At 37.3% G+C, this 17,866-nt stretch overlaps 1 protein-coding gene across 2 annotated transcripts in view; it reads right to left on the bottom strand.

Annotated features, from left to right (window-relative positions):
• Window positions 1-1,426: 1,426 nt before the first annotated feature.
• REL (REL proto-oncogene, NF-kB subunit) overlaps window positions 1,427-17,866 on the bottom strand; it is a 39,372-nt gene continuing 22,932 nt past the window's right edge. The window contains exons 5-10 of one of the 2 annotated variants that reach the window (XM_024552760.3): window positions 11,953-12,093; window positions 10,715-10,819; window positions 10,392-10,604; window positions 9,759-9,827; window positions 9,555-9,626; window positions 1,427-8,490 (exon numbers count right to left, since the gene is read on the bottom strand). In XM_024552760.3, the coding sequence (XP_024408528.2) occupies window positions 7,703-8,490; window positions 9,555-9,626; window positions 9,759-9,827; window positions 10,392-10,604; window positions 10,715-10,819; window positions 11,953-12,093 (1,388 nt within the window). In that variant the 3' untranslated portion in view covers window positions 1,427-7,702. The remainder of the gene's footprint in view (window positions 8,491-9,554; window positions 9,627-9,758; window positions 9,828-10,391; window positions 10,605-10,714; window positions 10,820-11,952; window positions 12,094-17,866) is intronic. The other variant, XM_024552761.3, reaches the window with a different exon arrangement.

The following is a 17,866-nucleotide window of genomic DNA, read 5'->3' as shown; positions in this document are numbered from 1 at the left end:
TAGGTTCTCAATTAGGCAGAACTTTTCCTTCTTGTGGATTCATGGCTTTATGTTTTATTTAGTTATGGTTTGCTACTCATGTATATTTTGATTTCTAAGTACTGATTTGGTTGCCTCATCAAACTGAGTCCTGTAGCCTTTTGACATGTCCCCATTATTCTTGGAGAAATGTTCATAGTTGTTTCTAACACAAAGACACTCCAGGCTCATCTTGTGTTTCATCTTCACCCGCCCTAGAGTGGGCTATTTCACTACGAGGAACTAGTTTTTAGTGGAAAATTATATTTAGAAACCAAAATGTGGGCACTAGGGATATGCTCATTGCTGTGTGGCATTGCTGCTCCCAAGCCCTTGCATGGCACGCACGCACACATGCTTACCTCTATGTATTCTTTTTTTAAAAAGATTTTATTTATTTATTTTGAGAGAGAGGGGAAGGGAGGGAGAAAGAGGAAGAGAAACATTGATCCATTGCCTCTCGTACACACACCGACCTGGGACCAAACCTGCAACCAGGCATGGGCCCTGCCTGACCAGGAATCAAACCAACGACCTTTCACTTTGCAGGACGATGCCCAACCACCTGAGCCGCACTGGTCAGGGCACCTCTGTGGATTTCTTTACATATATTGAAACTATGAGCTATACCAGTATTTCCAGTTGCAACCTTTACTCTAGTTTTCTCTCCCTTTCCACATTTGTCATTTCTTTCTCTGGGAGTGAGAAATCTGGCTCCCATTAGCTTTACTATATTAACTTAATAGATCATTCCCCCTCTTGAATAATCTATCACTGCATCCTCATTTCAGATCACCGAGACACTCCTCCCTACCACCCTCACATGTTCGCCTTGGGCTCCATACACTGTAATCCCTCATTGGGCCAGCACCTTCGCCCACTGTGGTAATACCTTCCTGTACCTTGCTCAGAATAAGTGAATGACTTGTCCTCAGTTATTCTGGAAGGAAGAGAAACAGGCAGGAAGTAAGGAAGGCAGAAAATAAAAATATTTTTAAAAAGCATTTTAATACTCTGTAAAATTATGTCATTTCAAAGGACAGTTATGTATTCAACTACATTCAGCTATAGTGTTTCATTAAAATGCCTAGTGTTGCTAAGCAACCCAAACTAGCTTTTTCTGTGAGGAAGATGCTATAAATGCAAAGAAAATCTCTTTGATATTCCTTTATGATTTTTAAATTATTTATTTTTTTTAGAGAGAGGGAAAGGGAGGGAGAAAGAGGGAGAGAAACATCACTGTGTGGCTGCCTCTCATGCATCCCACCAGGGACCTGGCCCGCAACCCAGGCATACACCCCAACTAGGAATCGAACTGGTGACCCCCTGGTTCACAGGCTGGCGCCCAATCCAATGAGCCACACCAGCCAGGGCTCTTTGATATTTTTAAAGTCAAATAGCAACAACATTTAGTAAGGGTTTTAGAATTTTTCCATTTATTATATTACCAAGAAAAAAAATCACTGTTTACAAAGATATTACAGAGACAATATTCTGTACAATAAAAGGTATTGACATTTTAAGAATTGCATTTTGATACTGCACTTAACAATTAAATAATTAAACAGTACCTGAGAACTTTTAAAATTTTTCCAGTGCATCCAAATTCACTAGTCACTAAAAAGCGTATAAACATACCTAGAACAGCCCAAAAAATATAGTAATAGTGCCATTCCATGGGGATCTATAGTCATCAGTTAAAAGTATTTTTAAGTACATTCTTTTAAAACAGAAATCGTTTCTAAAGGGTTCATCCAGTCTGAACCGTGCATTTAAGAATGCCCATCCCCCAAGGACTTGATTGTGCTTTCCTTGCCATTTCATCTTGAAGCTCCCTGAACTGTGTGCCAGTGACCAGTATTTTCAGCTAATGATCCAGTAAAATCAAGTGTGTCGTCAGTGAAGTTTCCTGAGATGGAACCCCACAAACGGACCCCAAAGACTCCAACCTGACCTGATTCTTAGTACATTTTATACAAAGTTATAAGGGTTTGACAACAAAGTTCAAGAAGGAAAACAAGATGAATATTTGATACTTTTACCAGTTTGTATTTTATTTACCTGCCAATATCCCTAAAAACTTCATCTGTTGAAGCACCAACTTGTAGAAGTAGGTGATTAGAACATTAGAGTATGACAAATTCCACTCCTTTTAAATAGATTATTAGCAGGTGGTATTTTTTTTCCCCTGAAGCCATAGACATTTAGGATTGAAAAAAATAATTGTCTATAAATTGTATCTGTATTTTATTTATTAATGAGGGTAACAGAGACATGATGGAGTCTTTTGGAGGAGGGTATAAGCTTTGGTTTGCATTAAAAATGACATGATTACTATTGAGTTCAATAAGATTGAATCTCACCTTTATTTTATGCATAAAATAATGCAAATAATAAAATCTGCATTATTTTATTCAATACAACAAGCCTTGTGAGGTAGGTAGGCTGGGTATCATCTGCAATTTTGTATCTGAAGAGATAGGCCCACAGAAGTTGTGATTTGTTAAATACCACACAACTTCTAAGTAGCACAGCTGAAGATTAAAACCCAGATGTCTGACTAAAAATTTGCTGTCCTTTTCATTTCTGCATGCTATTGAAACATCCCATGGGAATTTCTTTAATCTCTCAATAAATCAATTTATAACAATTTATTTGGTGCTACTAGGCAGCCTGGGCCACCAATTACAAGTCTTTCTTAACACGGACAGCATAATTAGTTTTCCTGAAGCATTAGGTTACAAAATGACACTCCAGCTGTTTCTGCTGTTTCTGCTCAGGGATGGATAGAGAAGCCCAGTTACCAATTTAAAGGCTATTAAGATAGGGTACTGATGGTAAAAATCAGAATAGCGGTTTTGAGGAGTACGCAGATTGGCAATGGCATGAAGGAAACTTCTGGGGTGCTGGAAGTGATTATGTATGTAAATATTCATGAAGCTGTAAAATTAATCCACTTTATGCACTTTACATATGTTATCCCTCAAAAGAAAAGGACTGATATATTTGAGAAAAAGAGTTTTGTCTCATTCACCTCTATATCACTTACAGTGAGCACCAAACATGGTGCTTTGCACGTTAGACTGGAAGAAATGTGTCGTGATTGATTACATGAATACTCCAGTGTCTGTGCAAGGGTAAGGTGCTGGGCGAATGCACCTGGGGAGGACTGAAATTAAACTTGCCACCTACAGTAGAGAGAAGCAGCAAAATCAGACGTATGAAACAATCCTAATAACTGTAAAATTTGTACCTGATACAGTTGACAATATGGAGGCAGAGGGTGAACTATTTCACAAGCTTGATAATCTTGGCATCGCTGCTTTTCCTTTCAGGTTAAGTACCTTTCCCTTTAAGAACCACATCCTTGTCCACATTTTTATACTCACTCCTAGGTCAATTTCACCCTTGACTCCCCAATAATAGTACCATTTATTCAGCACCTATTATGCCAGGGACTGTGCTAACAGATGAACAAGTCCCAAAGATGAAAGAGACAAACTTAAATGACTTTAATTCAGTATGGTGTTCTACAATAGGGGCGTGTACAAAGCTGCTCCTCAACAAGGGAGGCAGGACCGAGTTTCACAGAGGAGAAGCCCAGTCTTAAAGACTACGTGATATGGTTGTAGGAGAACACAGGCAGAGTGGGGAAATGTTAAAAGCACAGAGGCTCAGTGGCCTGATAGAATTTTTTCGAGGAATGACAATTATGTAATAGGGAATAAGGAAGAGTGGAGTGTTATTTTTAACTGGAGCATACGGAAGAGAGATTCTTGTTGGGGGAGAAGAGTGAAAGCCTACACTAAACTTAGCAGGAATGCAGGGACAAATGCAAGAGATTTTTTAAAAGGACTTGATGACTAAGTATGAGTGTGAAGTTTCCTTTAAATATCATGGATGGCAGGGTAAATGGTAATGCCATTAGTGAAAGAATATGCAAGAGGAGGAGCCAGTCATAAAGATACTCAGATCGAGTAAGAGAAGGCTGAAGCCGTGGGCATTGATAAGGTCACCCTGGAGGAAAAATAGCACCAATGGGGTCCAGTTGAGATTAGGGATGGCGGGGAGTCAACCTCAGAGAAGAATCTTGTCTACCACTGGAACTGTGGGGGCGTATCCAAGGAGGGAATGGTCAGTGGGACCAAAGGTTACCGATGGTTCAAGCAGAAAAAAATATCACAAGGGAGGGTGTCGCTGGTTACTTTTCCCAGAATATCATAAGAAAATAGTAGGAGGTAAAGACAGAGATGATAGGGTAAAAAATGACTGGGAAGTGAAGAAATGGAGCCTGAAAGCACTTTGTAAGTCTGGATGGGAAGGAAAGGGGTATGAAGATGGCAGGAGAGGTTTTTTCCTTTTAAGCTAGAAAACATGTTTATCGTGTTAATACAAAAAAGGGCACTAAATGCTGATGTGAGGATAAGGAAACAGGAAGAGGAATGGAAGAGAAAGAGGGAAAGGGGTCCAGTATATAAGTAGAGTTTAGAAAGGCATAAGGTCACCTATTCCTCAGAAACTAAGAGTGGGATGTTACAAGAACAGGAGAAAGTGTAAACACATTTAGAGATAGAGAAGAAGCAGTCAAAATCTTTTTAAGTTATGAATTCTAGGAGAAATACATTTTATCACAGATGTAGCAGTACCTTACTTTGGTTTACACAGAAAAACTGCAAGTCAATTGCTCACCTAATTTTAAAAATCCATTTAGATTTTCTAACAGTGTTTAACTGATCGATGCTAAATTAATATAAAATTATAGGATTCTACATTTTTAAAAAAGTGTACCACCTATTAACCACTATCTGAAAATATCTTGGGTTCATATTTTGAACAGGTAGGAAATTGTGTCCAGATTTTTCTTTCTTCTTGGTAAGTTCTACTGAAGTATGTGGTATGCTTATGATTTTCAAAATTATGTAACAGAAGTGTTTCATTTTGAAATCATAATTTCTGAGAAACAATAACAGTACTTGGCTTTATTCTTTTTCATCGTTATTCTTTTTCTTTTGCTCCCTAAATATTCTGACCCCAAATCTTATCTTGGTTTCCTTTCATTTCCCAGTATCATTCAACTCAGAATTTTTATTTATATAACATTCATGCATTCCCTGTTTTGACCAAAGTAACTAGTTTTAATTGTCCCACTAAATTTATGGTTTGGTTGGATGCTCTATAAGTGAAATGACACATTCCTAGCTGAGAATATGCTTAACATTTATGGTAGGTTCTAGTTGTAAAATAAAGTATGTCTTTAATAAGTTACTTAGTATCATGACAATTCCATCACAATTAAGATTTTGCCCAAATTTCACCGTAATTTTTCTACTGGGATTACTTTGCTTTCCAACAATTCGGATTACCATTATTAATCCTTGTCTTGAATGTATGATTCTGACATAAACCCAATGTTACATTAAACAGAACTATAAAAATCATGAACATCTAATAATTAAAGCTATTCTTTGTTTCAAAAACCAAAGCTGTATCATTACTACCTTGAATGTTCAATAAATATTTACTGATTATTTAATATCGGGCAGATACTGTTCTACAAACGTGTTCTACAAACGTATTCAACAAACGAAACACAAATATTCCTGCCCTCATGAAGCTTATATTCCTGTATAAGAAAACAAATAGTAAATGAATGCTTAGATGTACTACGGAAAATATAAAGGAGGGGGGACATGGTGTGCTGATATATATAGTGTCAAGGAAGGCTTTGATCAGGTAACAGTTGAGTGAGACTGAAGGATGTAAGGAGTGAGCTCTCCACGTACCTGAGAGAAAACCAGTCAGGCAGAGAGAATACCAAGTATGAAGACTCTGAAGCAGGGGTGTACTTGGTGTTTTTGAAGAGGAGCACTGAAGTCAAAGTACCTGGAGCTGAACGAAGAGGGGAAAATGGTAGCAGATGAGGTAGGAGAGAGAGAGGGCCTGCTAATGTTAAGGACTTTGGTCTTTACTCTGAGATGGGGAGCCACTGGATGGTTTTGACCAATTGAATGAAAGGATTTGACTTGGCTTAAAAATAATCATTCTGGCTACTTTAGGGAGAACAGACTATTAAGGGTACAAGGATGTAAAGAGGGCTTCTGGAGGTTATAGCTTCAATCCAGGAAAGATGATGGTGGCTTGGAACAGGATGTTAATAGTAGAAGTCAAAAGAGGTGGTTAGCTTTGGATATATTCTGAAGGTAGAACCTACCAGATTTGCCTATAGATTAAGATATGGGAGATAATGGGGAAAAAGAATCAAGGATGACTCCATGGTTTTGGACCGAGCAACCAGAAGCATGGCACTGCCATTTACTAACTTAGGGGTAGACTGAAAGAGAAGCAAGTTTGGAAGGGAAGATCAAGGATATGTTGAGTTTGAGCTTTAATTACATTTCTAGGTACAGGTGTCAAATGAGCAGTTTCACACCCATGGGTGAACTCCAACTCTGGAGTTCAGAGGGCAGGACTACACTAGAGATAAAATTTCAGAGTTGACAGCATGAAACTGGGTGAGATCACAGTGAGGGAGGACACATAAGAAAGAGAAGAAGTGCAAGGAAATTTCTTCTCCTTAAAAACATGGGTGCAAACAGAAAATTGCCAGCAATTTTAAAAGTACGGATTTAAATAGTCCGAAAAGTAGAGAACCCCCCATACCTAGAAAAGGCCTTGATACAAATTAGCATTTAAAAAAATTTTTGATTTACATATAAATCTAAGAAACTCCCAAAAGCCTCAGAAAGACCCCTTAGGGGTCACCTTAGCCCACACACCTCAAAAATAACAAGGAGTTTATTTTTCCAATGACATAGCCATTACAAGTTTTACTTTAAATTTGCTCAAAAGCAAATATCAATTCATTTAACTAAGAATACATTAATACATTACAAAAGAAATATAAAAAAGCATATTTGGAAAAGCTGGAGCTTTACCCTAATGTTCTCTTCACTTTGTTCTAGGGAAACATGGTGAAACTCTAAAGACAGAATTCTTATCACACACAGTGTCAGGTCACATGTTTCAAAAGAAGAAAACACTAAAGCCCTTTTAAATTTCTGTTTGGAAAGTTCCCTTTCTGGCAGTTTCCGACTTTATATTCTGCATACTCAAAGTTTGTTTTTTTTTAATACAGAAAAATTGATTTTATTCAATATTTAACATGTCACAGACTCATTATATACTTCCTATGGTCAATAATGATTGAGTATAGGCTGAAATTTGTACTAGTTTAAAGAAACCTGCAGTGAATGCAGGATTCCACACCACATCGTAGCCTAGAAGTTCAGTTTGTGTGGATTTATCTATTCTTGAAGCAAAGGTCGCCTGTAAATGCTGAACTTTCCCCAGCTCTTCTTCAAGTTGGAAAATGAGTTCACCCCTCTTTCAGTGGCAGCTTCAGCACTGAACATTCATCTTTTATTTACATCCTGAAAAATTTTCTGAGGAGCTCCAGCGCCAAGATTGACTGTCAAAGAACTCTCCTACACACCCAAAGTTTTATACTTCTCCCTAATCAAGAAATTTTTGCATTATCATTTGAAAACTAAATCTCCCAAATCCTGCTGTATTATAGTCTTGGTCAGAGAAAAATATAAAATACTGCATCTATATAGGTAACATTAAAATGGTTGCAAACATGTAAAAAGATTTAAATCTTGAATCACTATTTAAATCTTACAAGTTAACTGGAAAAAAAGTCTAATTCAAACGAGTCGCTCAATTGCTCATTCTGCATAGTGCCAATACCCGAATACTGACTTTGAACAAAACCATGGCTGTTTGCATTAGTACCGTTTGAAGACCCCGACTCATTTATCATGCTGTTATTTGTACAATTGAAGTTAGATCCCTCAAATGCATCTGATTGTGAAACAAACGCAGTAGCACTGGAACTGGCGCCTGCTGACAGGCTGGAAGAGGACATCTGATGGAGCTGTCTCAAGTCTCTTGGGTCTAACACTGAGTTACACGAGGGGCTTTCGATGTTCATGCTCACAAGTCTCGGATTATCAGTTTCCCTCATGCTGTCATTACTGGGCGCCATCAAATTCACACGGCAGTTAGGCATCATGTTGGCATCAGAAATACCATATAAGTCAGCTGATGACATGGGTGATGCTTCCATTCTGCCTATGTCATTAGTACTGTTATAAAGGCAAGGATTAGAAGCATTCAACTCACTCACAAGAGGCATTTCCAGGAATGGTGGGATACCCTGTGAATTAGAGGAAAGTGTCCCTGTTGAAAAACTACTCAGTGGATTTGTACTGACTGAGCATGGGGTGGGGTGGGCCACAGAGGACCAGCTTGAAGAAGGCTGAGGTACCATTGGGGGTATGGCTGAAGGATGATGTGGCAATGCACTGGACATGGGTACATTCGGGGAATAGTAGGGTTCTGCTTGACTTGAAACTCCTGAAGGCCTGGGCATTTCTGCTAAAGCTGCGCCATGAGAAAACAAGTTCGATTCTGTGGGGGAGGGGAAATATATTTTTACAAAACTGAAATGAACAAATTATAAAAAGTACTATTTCTAAAAATTGCACAAACATGTTAATAAAGAAAATTTAAGGACGCTGAGTAGCATTTCAAATAAAATGTTAAATAGCACTAAAATTATTACATGAGCCCAAAACTGAATTCTGTGACACTTAGTGTTTTACAAATACCGATAAATAATTTTGCTGTTATTTTGGCATAGATAATTTCACTCCAGTTAAATTTGAAAATCTATCTTCTGAGGTCCTATGAAGGTATTTTTGAAAAATGAAAGATGAATATCAGAATTTCAGTTAGTGGGACTCTAAATAGCCCAAAATCATTTCATTTCTCCACCTTCAAGGAAAAATGGAGCAATGGAAGAACTTATTAGGGATAACTGAAAGTCCACTGCCTAACTTTCTAAGCTGTATTAAGATATAACACTAATGTACTACACATTCCCAGTCAGAAAAAATTAAGGATTCTCTGTGTATTTACGCATTATTTATTTACATTGCTATACATACTAACCCAGGAAAAAGCACTGATTTCAGAATGTGACATGAAAAAGACTTCTAATTAACCCTGGTTGAATGATCCAAATCAGAAGCTGGCAACTTTTTTTCTATAAAGGGCCAGAACATATATTTTAGGCTTTGCATGCTCTGTTGGAACTACTCAACTCAACCACTGTGGTGAAAAACGCAGCCACAGACAACATGCAGTCAGATGGGCAGGGCTATGCTCCAACAAAACTCCGTGTATAGACAGGCTACTGGCCAGATCTAAAACATTTCTTGCATGACATGTTATAATTAGTAAAATTATCACCATATGAACAAAAGTAATTTCTCAAACAACAACTCCACAAAACCAGTTTCCAATACGACCTCAGGACGCCAAAATCAATTTATTCAATATTCAAAGCATGAAAAAATATATAGCAGTAGGAGATATCAAAGAAGTTTTATTCCTAAGAATGGAATTCCAATATACTGTGCAAAGCACTTGTCTTTCTGATCACAAGGAATATTCTATAGGAAATAAAATACCTTTTTTAATGAATCTTCCGTCGCCAGTTGGTCCTAGGGAATCAGGTCTAGGTCTTTCAGGAAAATTAACTGCTGTGATAAAGTTTTTCCATTATTAAATGTAATTTGAAAAATAACATTATCAGTTAAAATTTGAAAAATTGAATAAAGGAAAAATATCCCACAAAATCTATTTAATTATGAATCAATCCAAAACATTCTTACCACAATCTTGCCACAGTTTCTGGAAAAGTAGAGTTGTTTTTTGTTTCTTTGCTTTGTTGCCATAAGTATCTGGTTAGAAAAAAACCATAAAAGCATGTGAATGGATCATCATGCTTCTTCTCCTTTAATAAATAAAGTGTTTTATTCCTACATAGAAAATGCTTTAAATAAATGCACATAATATGGATTTAATAAGTGGTGCAGAGTATCCTAAGCCAGTGGTAAAAGATACTTTTCTCTTAGTTAAAAATAGTTTGATATTAATTTTATTCTCTTCTAACACTTATAAGTCAACAATGTCAGCTAAGCAATAAGGGCAGAAAAGGAACAAAATGGAGACCACTCTCTGGCAAGTTTGCTACCTAAAAAAAGGGTACAATAAAGACACAAAACCCCCCTCAAATATAAAACAAATTTCGATAAATGGTTTAGATACTTTGAAATTATCCCAGATTCTTTTCCTAAGAAAGAGCTACAAAGAGCATAAAGATCAACTGGTTGAAAAATCAGCTGAAAATTGTCAGGAAAAGAAACATAAACTATGAAGAAAACATAACAATGTATCCTACAAAAATGTTATTAGCAGAACTAATTTTAAGAAATTTATAAAACATTCCCACCAAGAAGTCACACCTTTTTCATCTGGCAGATATCTAAAATCCATAGATTCGCTAACTTCCTGGTCAGAAGGTCTCCGCAGCTGCATTTTTACTGTTACTGGTTCCGTTATGGCTTTACAATATGGTGGAGTCTTGAAAACAATGGCCACTTGACGGTGGACATCAGCTTGTGAAAAGATACCTTTTGCTTCCCAGTCATTCAGCACAAACCGAACTTCTATGTCATCTAGTGAATATGAAAGCAAAGAACTATCAATGGGAAAACAAAGTAAAATGTACCTAGTAATTTAAAGTATATCCTGAATTCAATGAAACAAACAAAAAACAAATAAATACCTTTCTGAACTTTGTCACAGAGTAGGAATATTTCATCTCCTCCTCTGACACTTCCACAGTTCTTGTTTACACGACAAATCCTTAACTCTGCAGTATTAGGAGCACCTAAGTATGAAGAATTTTTTTAATGGGTTGCTACCTTAATAATATATTTTATTCCTTTTTGAAGTAGAGAATTTTAGGAAACCAATTTACAGAATAGATAAAAAAAGTTTAATGTATAAGTAAATTAGGAACACTAAACACATTAACCATCCACATCTGTTCTTTTCCTCCCTAACTGCATTGTCTAACCTAGTTTAGAGTGACTTCATTTCTAGGCAGTGAATCTTGCTGCTTCCAAATTCTGATTCTTCCAATCCAACCTAAACACTGTCACCAAATTAATCTTCTTAAATCATGGCCATAACCCTAAGGCAATGCAATTTTCATGCTTCCTGCTACCTGGGCAATAATCCAGTAACTCTCCCTGGCATTCAAGGCCCTCCGTGAAAAGAACACTCTAATCTACCTTTATAACCTGATGTCCCACTATCCTTCTACAGGCAAAACAGGGACAGTCATATACCACTGGCGATCATTTATAAGAGTAAACACACACACACAATATGAGGGCATTTTCATAATCTTTAAAAACCACAAGTATCTGTATCCTTTGATCTAGCATTTCCCAACATTCTACTTCTGCAAATTTAGGACAGAGACCTATTTGCACAAGATATCCAAATATAGGATATTTATTGCAGTAAAATGTGTTACAGCAAAAAGAAAAAAACAAACCAAATGTCTTGCAATCATTACTGTAATAGGGTAAGAATTTAATAAAATTATGATATAGCCATAGAAGGCGCTATGCAGCTACTGACATGAATATGGTGCCTGAAAGGGAGAGATTCAAGATACATTGCCAAAAGGGAAAAAAAAGTTAAAAAAAAGATTAGTGATAATTTTTTTAAAAGTTGCCAAAAACATACTGTGTGGATAATGATGATGATGATGATGTATTGTATATATATGAAGAAGAAACTGGTGAAATAGGTACCGGAGGACAGTGACTATCTTCAGAGAATGAAATGAGAAGAGATTAACTATAGAGGTTACTAACTCTTGTTATTTTAGGAATGTTTGAATTTTTCCTATAATAAACATAGTTTCTCTAATTACTGAAATTAATTTTTAAAAATTAAACTATAAAAAAACAAGCTAAGGCTACGAATGCAAGAATATAAAGTACTTACGGTTGTCATAAATAGGGTTAGAGACAACAGGAGGTAGAGTGGTCGTCAAGTTACCATGTTCATCATAGAGGAAAACTTGAAAACATAATCTCACCACATTGAGGTCGCAATCTTCAGTATCAAGCAGCTGTGGTTCAGGGACTAATTGACACATTAAAAAAAAAAAAGAAAAAGAAAAGAATGTAGAGTATTCACATAGAACTCAAATCCTGCTAGGTCCTCCTCCCTGCCCTAAATGTCCAATAACCTCGAATAGTATCCACGTCTGCACTAATAAAAATAGAATGATACACAATCTAAAGAATGCCTTTTATCATTAGTATATCACATATTCACTAACAGTATTCATTAAGTTATGGCTGTGGTCAGGAAGTTACTACCCAAGTCATCTGGAACTCAGAGCAGAATCCCAAATTGACATTAATATGAAATTTTTACAAAGATGATCACAGGGTATATACAACAGAGAACAGACACTCATTCATTTGTTCAACAAGCATGTATTTAGTTCAGTCATTGTGTTAAGAACTCTGTAAATTATCTCCTAAATTTGTACAAGATGAACTGATTTTAAACTTGTCCCAAGTTTCATAGCTAAGAAGTGGCAGAATAGGAATTCAAACTCAGGTAATTGAATCCAGAGCCTAGGCTCTTAAAAACTGAACTCTATTGGAAAATTTTAAAGATTTTATTTATTTACTTTTAGAAACAGGGGAAGGGAGGGAGAAAGAGAGGGAGAGAAACATCAATGTGCAAGAGAAACATTGATCGATTGCCTCTCACACACCCCCAACTGGGGACCTGGTCCACAACCCAGGTATGTGCCCTGACTGGGAATAGAATCCGTGACTTTTCAATTCACAGGCCAGAGCTCAATCCACTGAACTGCACCAGCCAGGGCTAGAAAATTTTACATATGTTTTGAATAAAATGACAAAAGGGATATATACTAAAATTTAGATCAGTATTTTAGGAATTAAATACCAAGAGGATACTAGATGAGATAAGGTAGCTTAGTGTTCATAAGAAATTTTATGTGCAAATTTGGTTTGTTTTAAAAAAGGCAAACAAACCTTAGAGCAGGAAAATTTTACAGTTCTTAAAAAATATGAAAAGCCATTCTTTATGAAAGAATATAGTGAGTGTTAAATTGATATTGGAAAAGAAATCCAGTTCCAAAGGAAAATATTACTAGCTTTTCAAAGAATATTGTAAGCTATTGCAATAAATCATAACATAGTCATATTTAAAAAGCATGAAATATATATTAAATTTTATGAAAATTTTATTTTTCTAAAAGTATTAAAAATTTAAATACTAAAGTTGAAAGCAGTTAAAAACCCAAATTCTTTAGTCTAAAGACAATGATATAAACTATAATTTTGGCTATTTATATTTAAACTACATAGTCACAGTAGTTATCACAAGATTCAAAATTATCCCATTAGCAGCATTCTTAAGCCTACCTTTTGGAGGAGTCCATAAGAACATATGTGTACAATGAAATGTTATGCATGATACGAACACCTGTATCACAGCAGCATATTCTACTGGCACAATTATGTAGGTAATGAGAGGTCTACCTCTTCCAAATCAATTTTTATAGCCTTATAAATTCAGAATTCAAGACATTAATGTTTCTCAATTCCAAAGATAAGTAATCAATACATACTAAATAAATTATTAGCTATGTGCACCTGACAAGTTTAAAAACAAACCTATATGAATTATACAAACAAATTGTTGACAGTCATACATATAAAAAAGAACAAACTGTGGATATATACCCCAACATGAATGCATCTCAAAAACATTCTGGGCAAAAGGAGCCAGATATAAAACGTGTATTATGCTTCCATTTATATGAAGTTCTAGAAAAGATCAATCAATAATGACGTCAAGCAAGTTAATAGTTGACTGATTCAGTTTAAAGATAAAAACCCAGTGCAAAGCCTCTTCTTTGCTACATAGCCTCACCTCATCCTTTGAAATGGGAGGAATATATCTCCCTTCTCTAAGTCAGTGCAGCACTTGAGCTATATACCTCTCTTACACACTCAAAGTTTTTATCTCTCTCTCTCTCTATCTATACTTATCTCTCTCTTGCTCGCTTGCTCTCTCTGTAGAGAGAGAGGGAGATATCTTACATGATTATCCTCTTCTACCCAACTAGGTTAAGTTCCATGAAGGCACAATGAGTGTCTGATGCATTTCTGCATCTTCACTAAACATGTAACATAGTGGCTTACATATAATAAATATTAAACATTTTCTTAGTTAAGTGAGTGAGTGAAAAATTAAGGAAAGGCCTGTTAACCATACATTTAGATATTTTCATAGGTTGTTAAAGAAAATTATAAAATAAAAGTCAAAATGGATGTTTCTACTTTTGCTAATGGCAAATGACCAACTCTTTGGTGAGAACTAAAAAAAAGGTGGACAAAACATGAGTCTCCAGCCCCTCCCTCTCCCAGAGGTAAAGGGATGAGGTTGAATGGTCCAACTCTAATAGCATGACTGATTGGCTTCTCCAGCAATCAGAGCTCCCCATCTTTAGGGGTTTTCCAAGTCACCTCACTGACATAAACTCAGATGTAGTTTAAAGGGGCTTGTTATGAAAACAAAAGATATTCTTTTTACCTTTGTTACTCTTATCAATTAGCAAATTCCAAGGATTTTAGGAATGGGGATAAAGACCAAATATACCATAAAATCACAGTATCACAGACATGCAGTAAGATAAGTTCGAAACAAGAGGGCCCATTTTTTCAGATATAGCCTAGCAATTTTATAAGAGGTGGCTATGATGATGAGAAGTTGAAATAAACTCTCAATAAACTACAAGGGAAAAATAAAGGAATTTAGGGTCTTCCAGGGATGGAGAATCTGACAAATGTCCAATGCTCTGATTGGAGTGACTTGAGGAGTTACACCCTAGAAGTAAGGGTGAACTGGAAAGAGACCAGAGACTGACAGGATGAAAGCCCAGCTTCAAATATCCCATCACTCACTGAGTTTAGGTGACCTGGGATTGCGAGTGTGACCACCCATCTAGCACAAGAAAGTCTTCTGAAGGGAGATAACAACATCTTAGGACTAAAATCCCCACAATTTTTCATATACAATGACTGATACTCTCTATCTTGAATAACCAGGCATATGAGGAGACAAACTAATTAATTTAAAAAAAAGAGGTGTTCTGATCAAGATGGTGGTGTAGGTGGATGTAGTACTCAGATCCTCCCACAACCACATCAAAATTACAACTACAAAACAACCATCATTCAGAACCTTCTGAAATCTAGTTGAATAGAAGTCTTATAACTAAGGATATAAAGAAGCAGCCACATTGAGACTAGCAGGAGGGGCGGAGACAAGGAACAGGCCAGTCCCACACCCACATGTAGCAGATAAAAATCAGGAGGGCTATCTCAGCTGTGGAGGTACCACATGAGGAACAAGTGGTCCGAACCCCACACCGGGTCCCCAGCCCAGGGATCCAGTGCCAGGAAGAGAAGTCCCCTTAATTTCTGACTGTGAAAATCAGTGGGGATTGCGACTGAGTGAGATGGAGGACTTCTGGAGTCCCAGATGTTCCTCTTGAAGGGCCCACACATGGACTTACTCAAGACTCATTTGCTCCAAACTCCAGTGCTGGGGCAGCAGCTCAAAAAGCACTTGGGACATACAGGGAGGTAATAAGGTGAGGGCTGGAAGGACAGCTTTCTCCCAGAGAGAAGTGCTGGTAGAGGCCATTGTTCTTTTTCTGGGGCCTCCCCACACAGAGCTGATAGGTGGGAGCCATATCTGAGTCTCTGTCACCCTAGCCAACACTACTGGCCCTGCCCTGGTGATTCCCTAAGACCCTGCTCTACCCACCTGAGCTGTTTCCAGTGGCTTTTCAGTATGAATGGCCTGTCTTGGCTCCTGCTTTTAACTTTCCAAAAATCTCTCAAACAAGCAGCATCTGACCTTGGTGTGTGCTGTACCTCTGGCTAGGTGGCCCTAGGACTAGCACTAGTAGCGGTTGGCCTTGGTTTGCAACTTGGTGTCTCCTGGGCACCTCCAAGGCCAGCAGAAGTAGCAGCCATCTGTAGATGGCTTTATAGCTCATGCCAGGTGGCCCCTGGCAAGGCATAGGTGGTAGCTGACCTTGGCCTGTATCTTCTGGGAGGGTCCAGAGCCAGTGCACCCAATGGACAACTCCAGACCACATCAACGCACCACCTAATCACCTCCACAAGCAACATATTCAAGGGGCAGACTCAGCAGGCTGAAGTCAGTCCTGCTCTGTTACCAGGGCCCCATCACAGTAGATCCTACACAGAAGTTGCCACCAGTCCTTGTACCTGATTAGCCTGGGGGTAAATCCCTATCATTGACATGCCAACAGCAAACGAGGCTCAACTATAACTGACAGGTGTACACAGCCTGCACAGGGGGTGCAGGGGAGTGGCCAGCTCTGGTGATCGAGGAGGCTGTGCCACTAGACCCTCCAGCGCACATACTACATAAGGCCACTCTCACAAGCCCAGGAAACATAGAGCTTTACCTAATACATAGAAACAAACTCAGGGAGGTGGCCAAAATGAGAAGACAAAGAAACATGTCCCAAATGAAAGAACAGATCAAAATTCCAGTAAAGAGCTAAATGAAATGGAGACAAGCAATCTACCAATGCAAAGTTCAAAACACTGGTTATAAGGATGCTCAATGAACTTCGGGGAAATGTAGATGAAATTGGTACGAACATTGACAAAGAGATAGGAAACATAAAAATAGAGACAGAAAACATGAAAAAGAACCAGTCAGGAATGAAGACTATACTAACTGAAATGAAGAACACATTATGAGGAATCAACAGTAGAGCAGGTGAAGTAGAGGATCAAATCAGAGATTTGCAAGACAAAGAAGCAGAAAACATCCAAACAGAAGAGCAAAAAGAAAAAGAACCCAAACAATGAGGGTAGTTTAAGGGGCCTATGGGAGAAAATCAAGTGTACCAACATTTGCATCATAGCAGTGCCAGGGGAAGAGAGAGAGCAAGGAATTGAGAACCTATTTGAAGAAATAATGATGGAAAACTTTCCTAACCTGGTGAAGGAAATAGACATACAAGTCCAGCAAGCTCAAAAAGTCCCAAACAAGATTAACCCAAAGAAGCCTACACCAAGAGACATCATAATTAAAATGCCAAAGGTTAGAGACAAGAGAAAATCTTAAAAACAGCAAGAGAAAAGCAGTTAGTTACTTACAAGGGAACTCCCATAAGACTGTCAGCTGATTTCTCAACAGAAATTTTGCAGGTCAGAAGAGACTGGCACAAAATATTCAAAGTGGTGAAAAGCAAGGACCTAAAACCAAGATTACTCTACCCAGAAAAGCTATCATTTACAACTGAAGGACAGATAAAGAGTTTCCCAGACAGGAAAAAGTTAAAGGAGTTCATCACCACCCAAATGAGTATTATAAAATATGTTAAAAGGTCTTCTTTAAGATAGAGGGTGGTAGAGAGATGGGTAAAAGAGGTGAAGGGATTAAGAAGTACAAATTGGTAGTTATAGAATAGTCATGCGGATGTAAAGTATAGCATAGGGAATAAAGTCAATAATACTGTAATAATTATGTATGGTGTCAGATGTGTACTAGATTTAAAAGAGTGGTAACTTACTAAGTTATATAATGTCTAATCACCTTAGTGAAACCTGAAACTAATATTATATGCCAAATAAAAAATTGAAAAAGAATAAAAGAAAAACAACCAAAGATCCAAAGAATGAAGTTTTCAGATACAATTTAAAGTAACTATACTTAACATATGCAAGGAGTTAATTTACAAGATTCAGAGTTTAGTAGAGAACTTGAAACTACTAGAAAAGGAACCATACAATTTCTAGAACTAAAAAAAACAGTA

The sequence above is a fragment of the Desmodus rotundus genome, chromosome 5, assembly GCF_022682495.2.
Source record: "Desmodus rotundus isolate HL8 chromosome 5, HLdesRot8A.1, whole genome shotgun sequence".
Classification (NCBI taxonomy): domain Eukaryota; kingdom Metazoa; phylum Chordata; class Mammalia; order Chiroptera; family Phyllostomidae; genus Desmodus; species Desmodus rotundus.
Note: the sequence above shows the minus strand (reverse complement) of the source record. Positions and strands in the feature narration are given on the sequence as shown.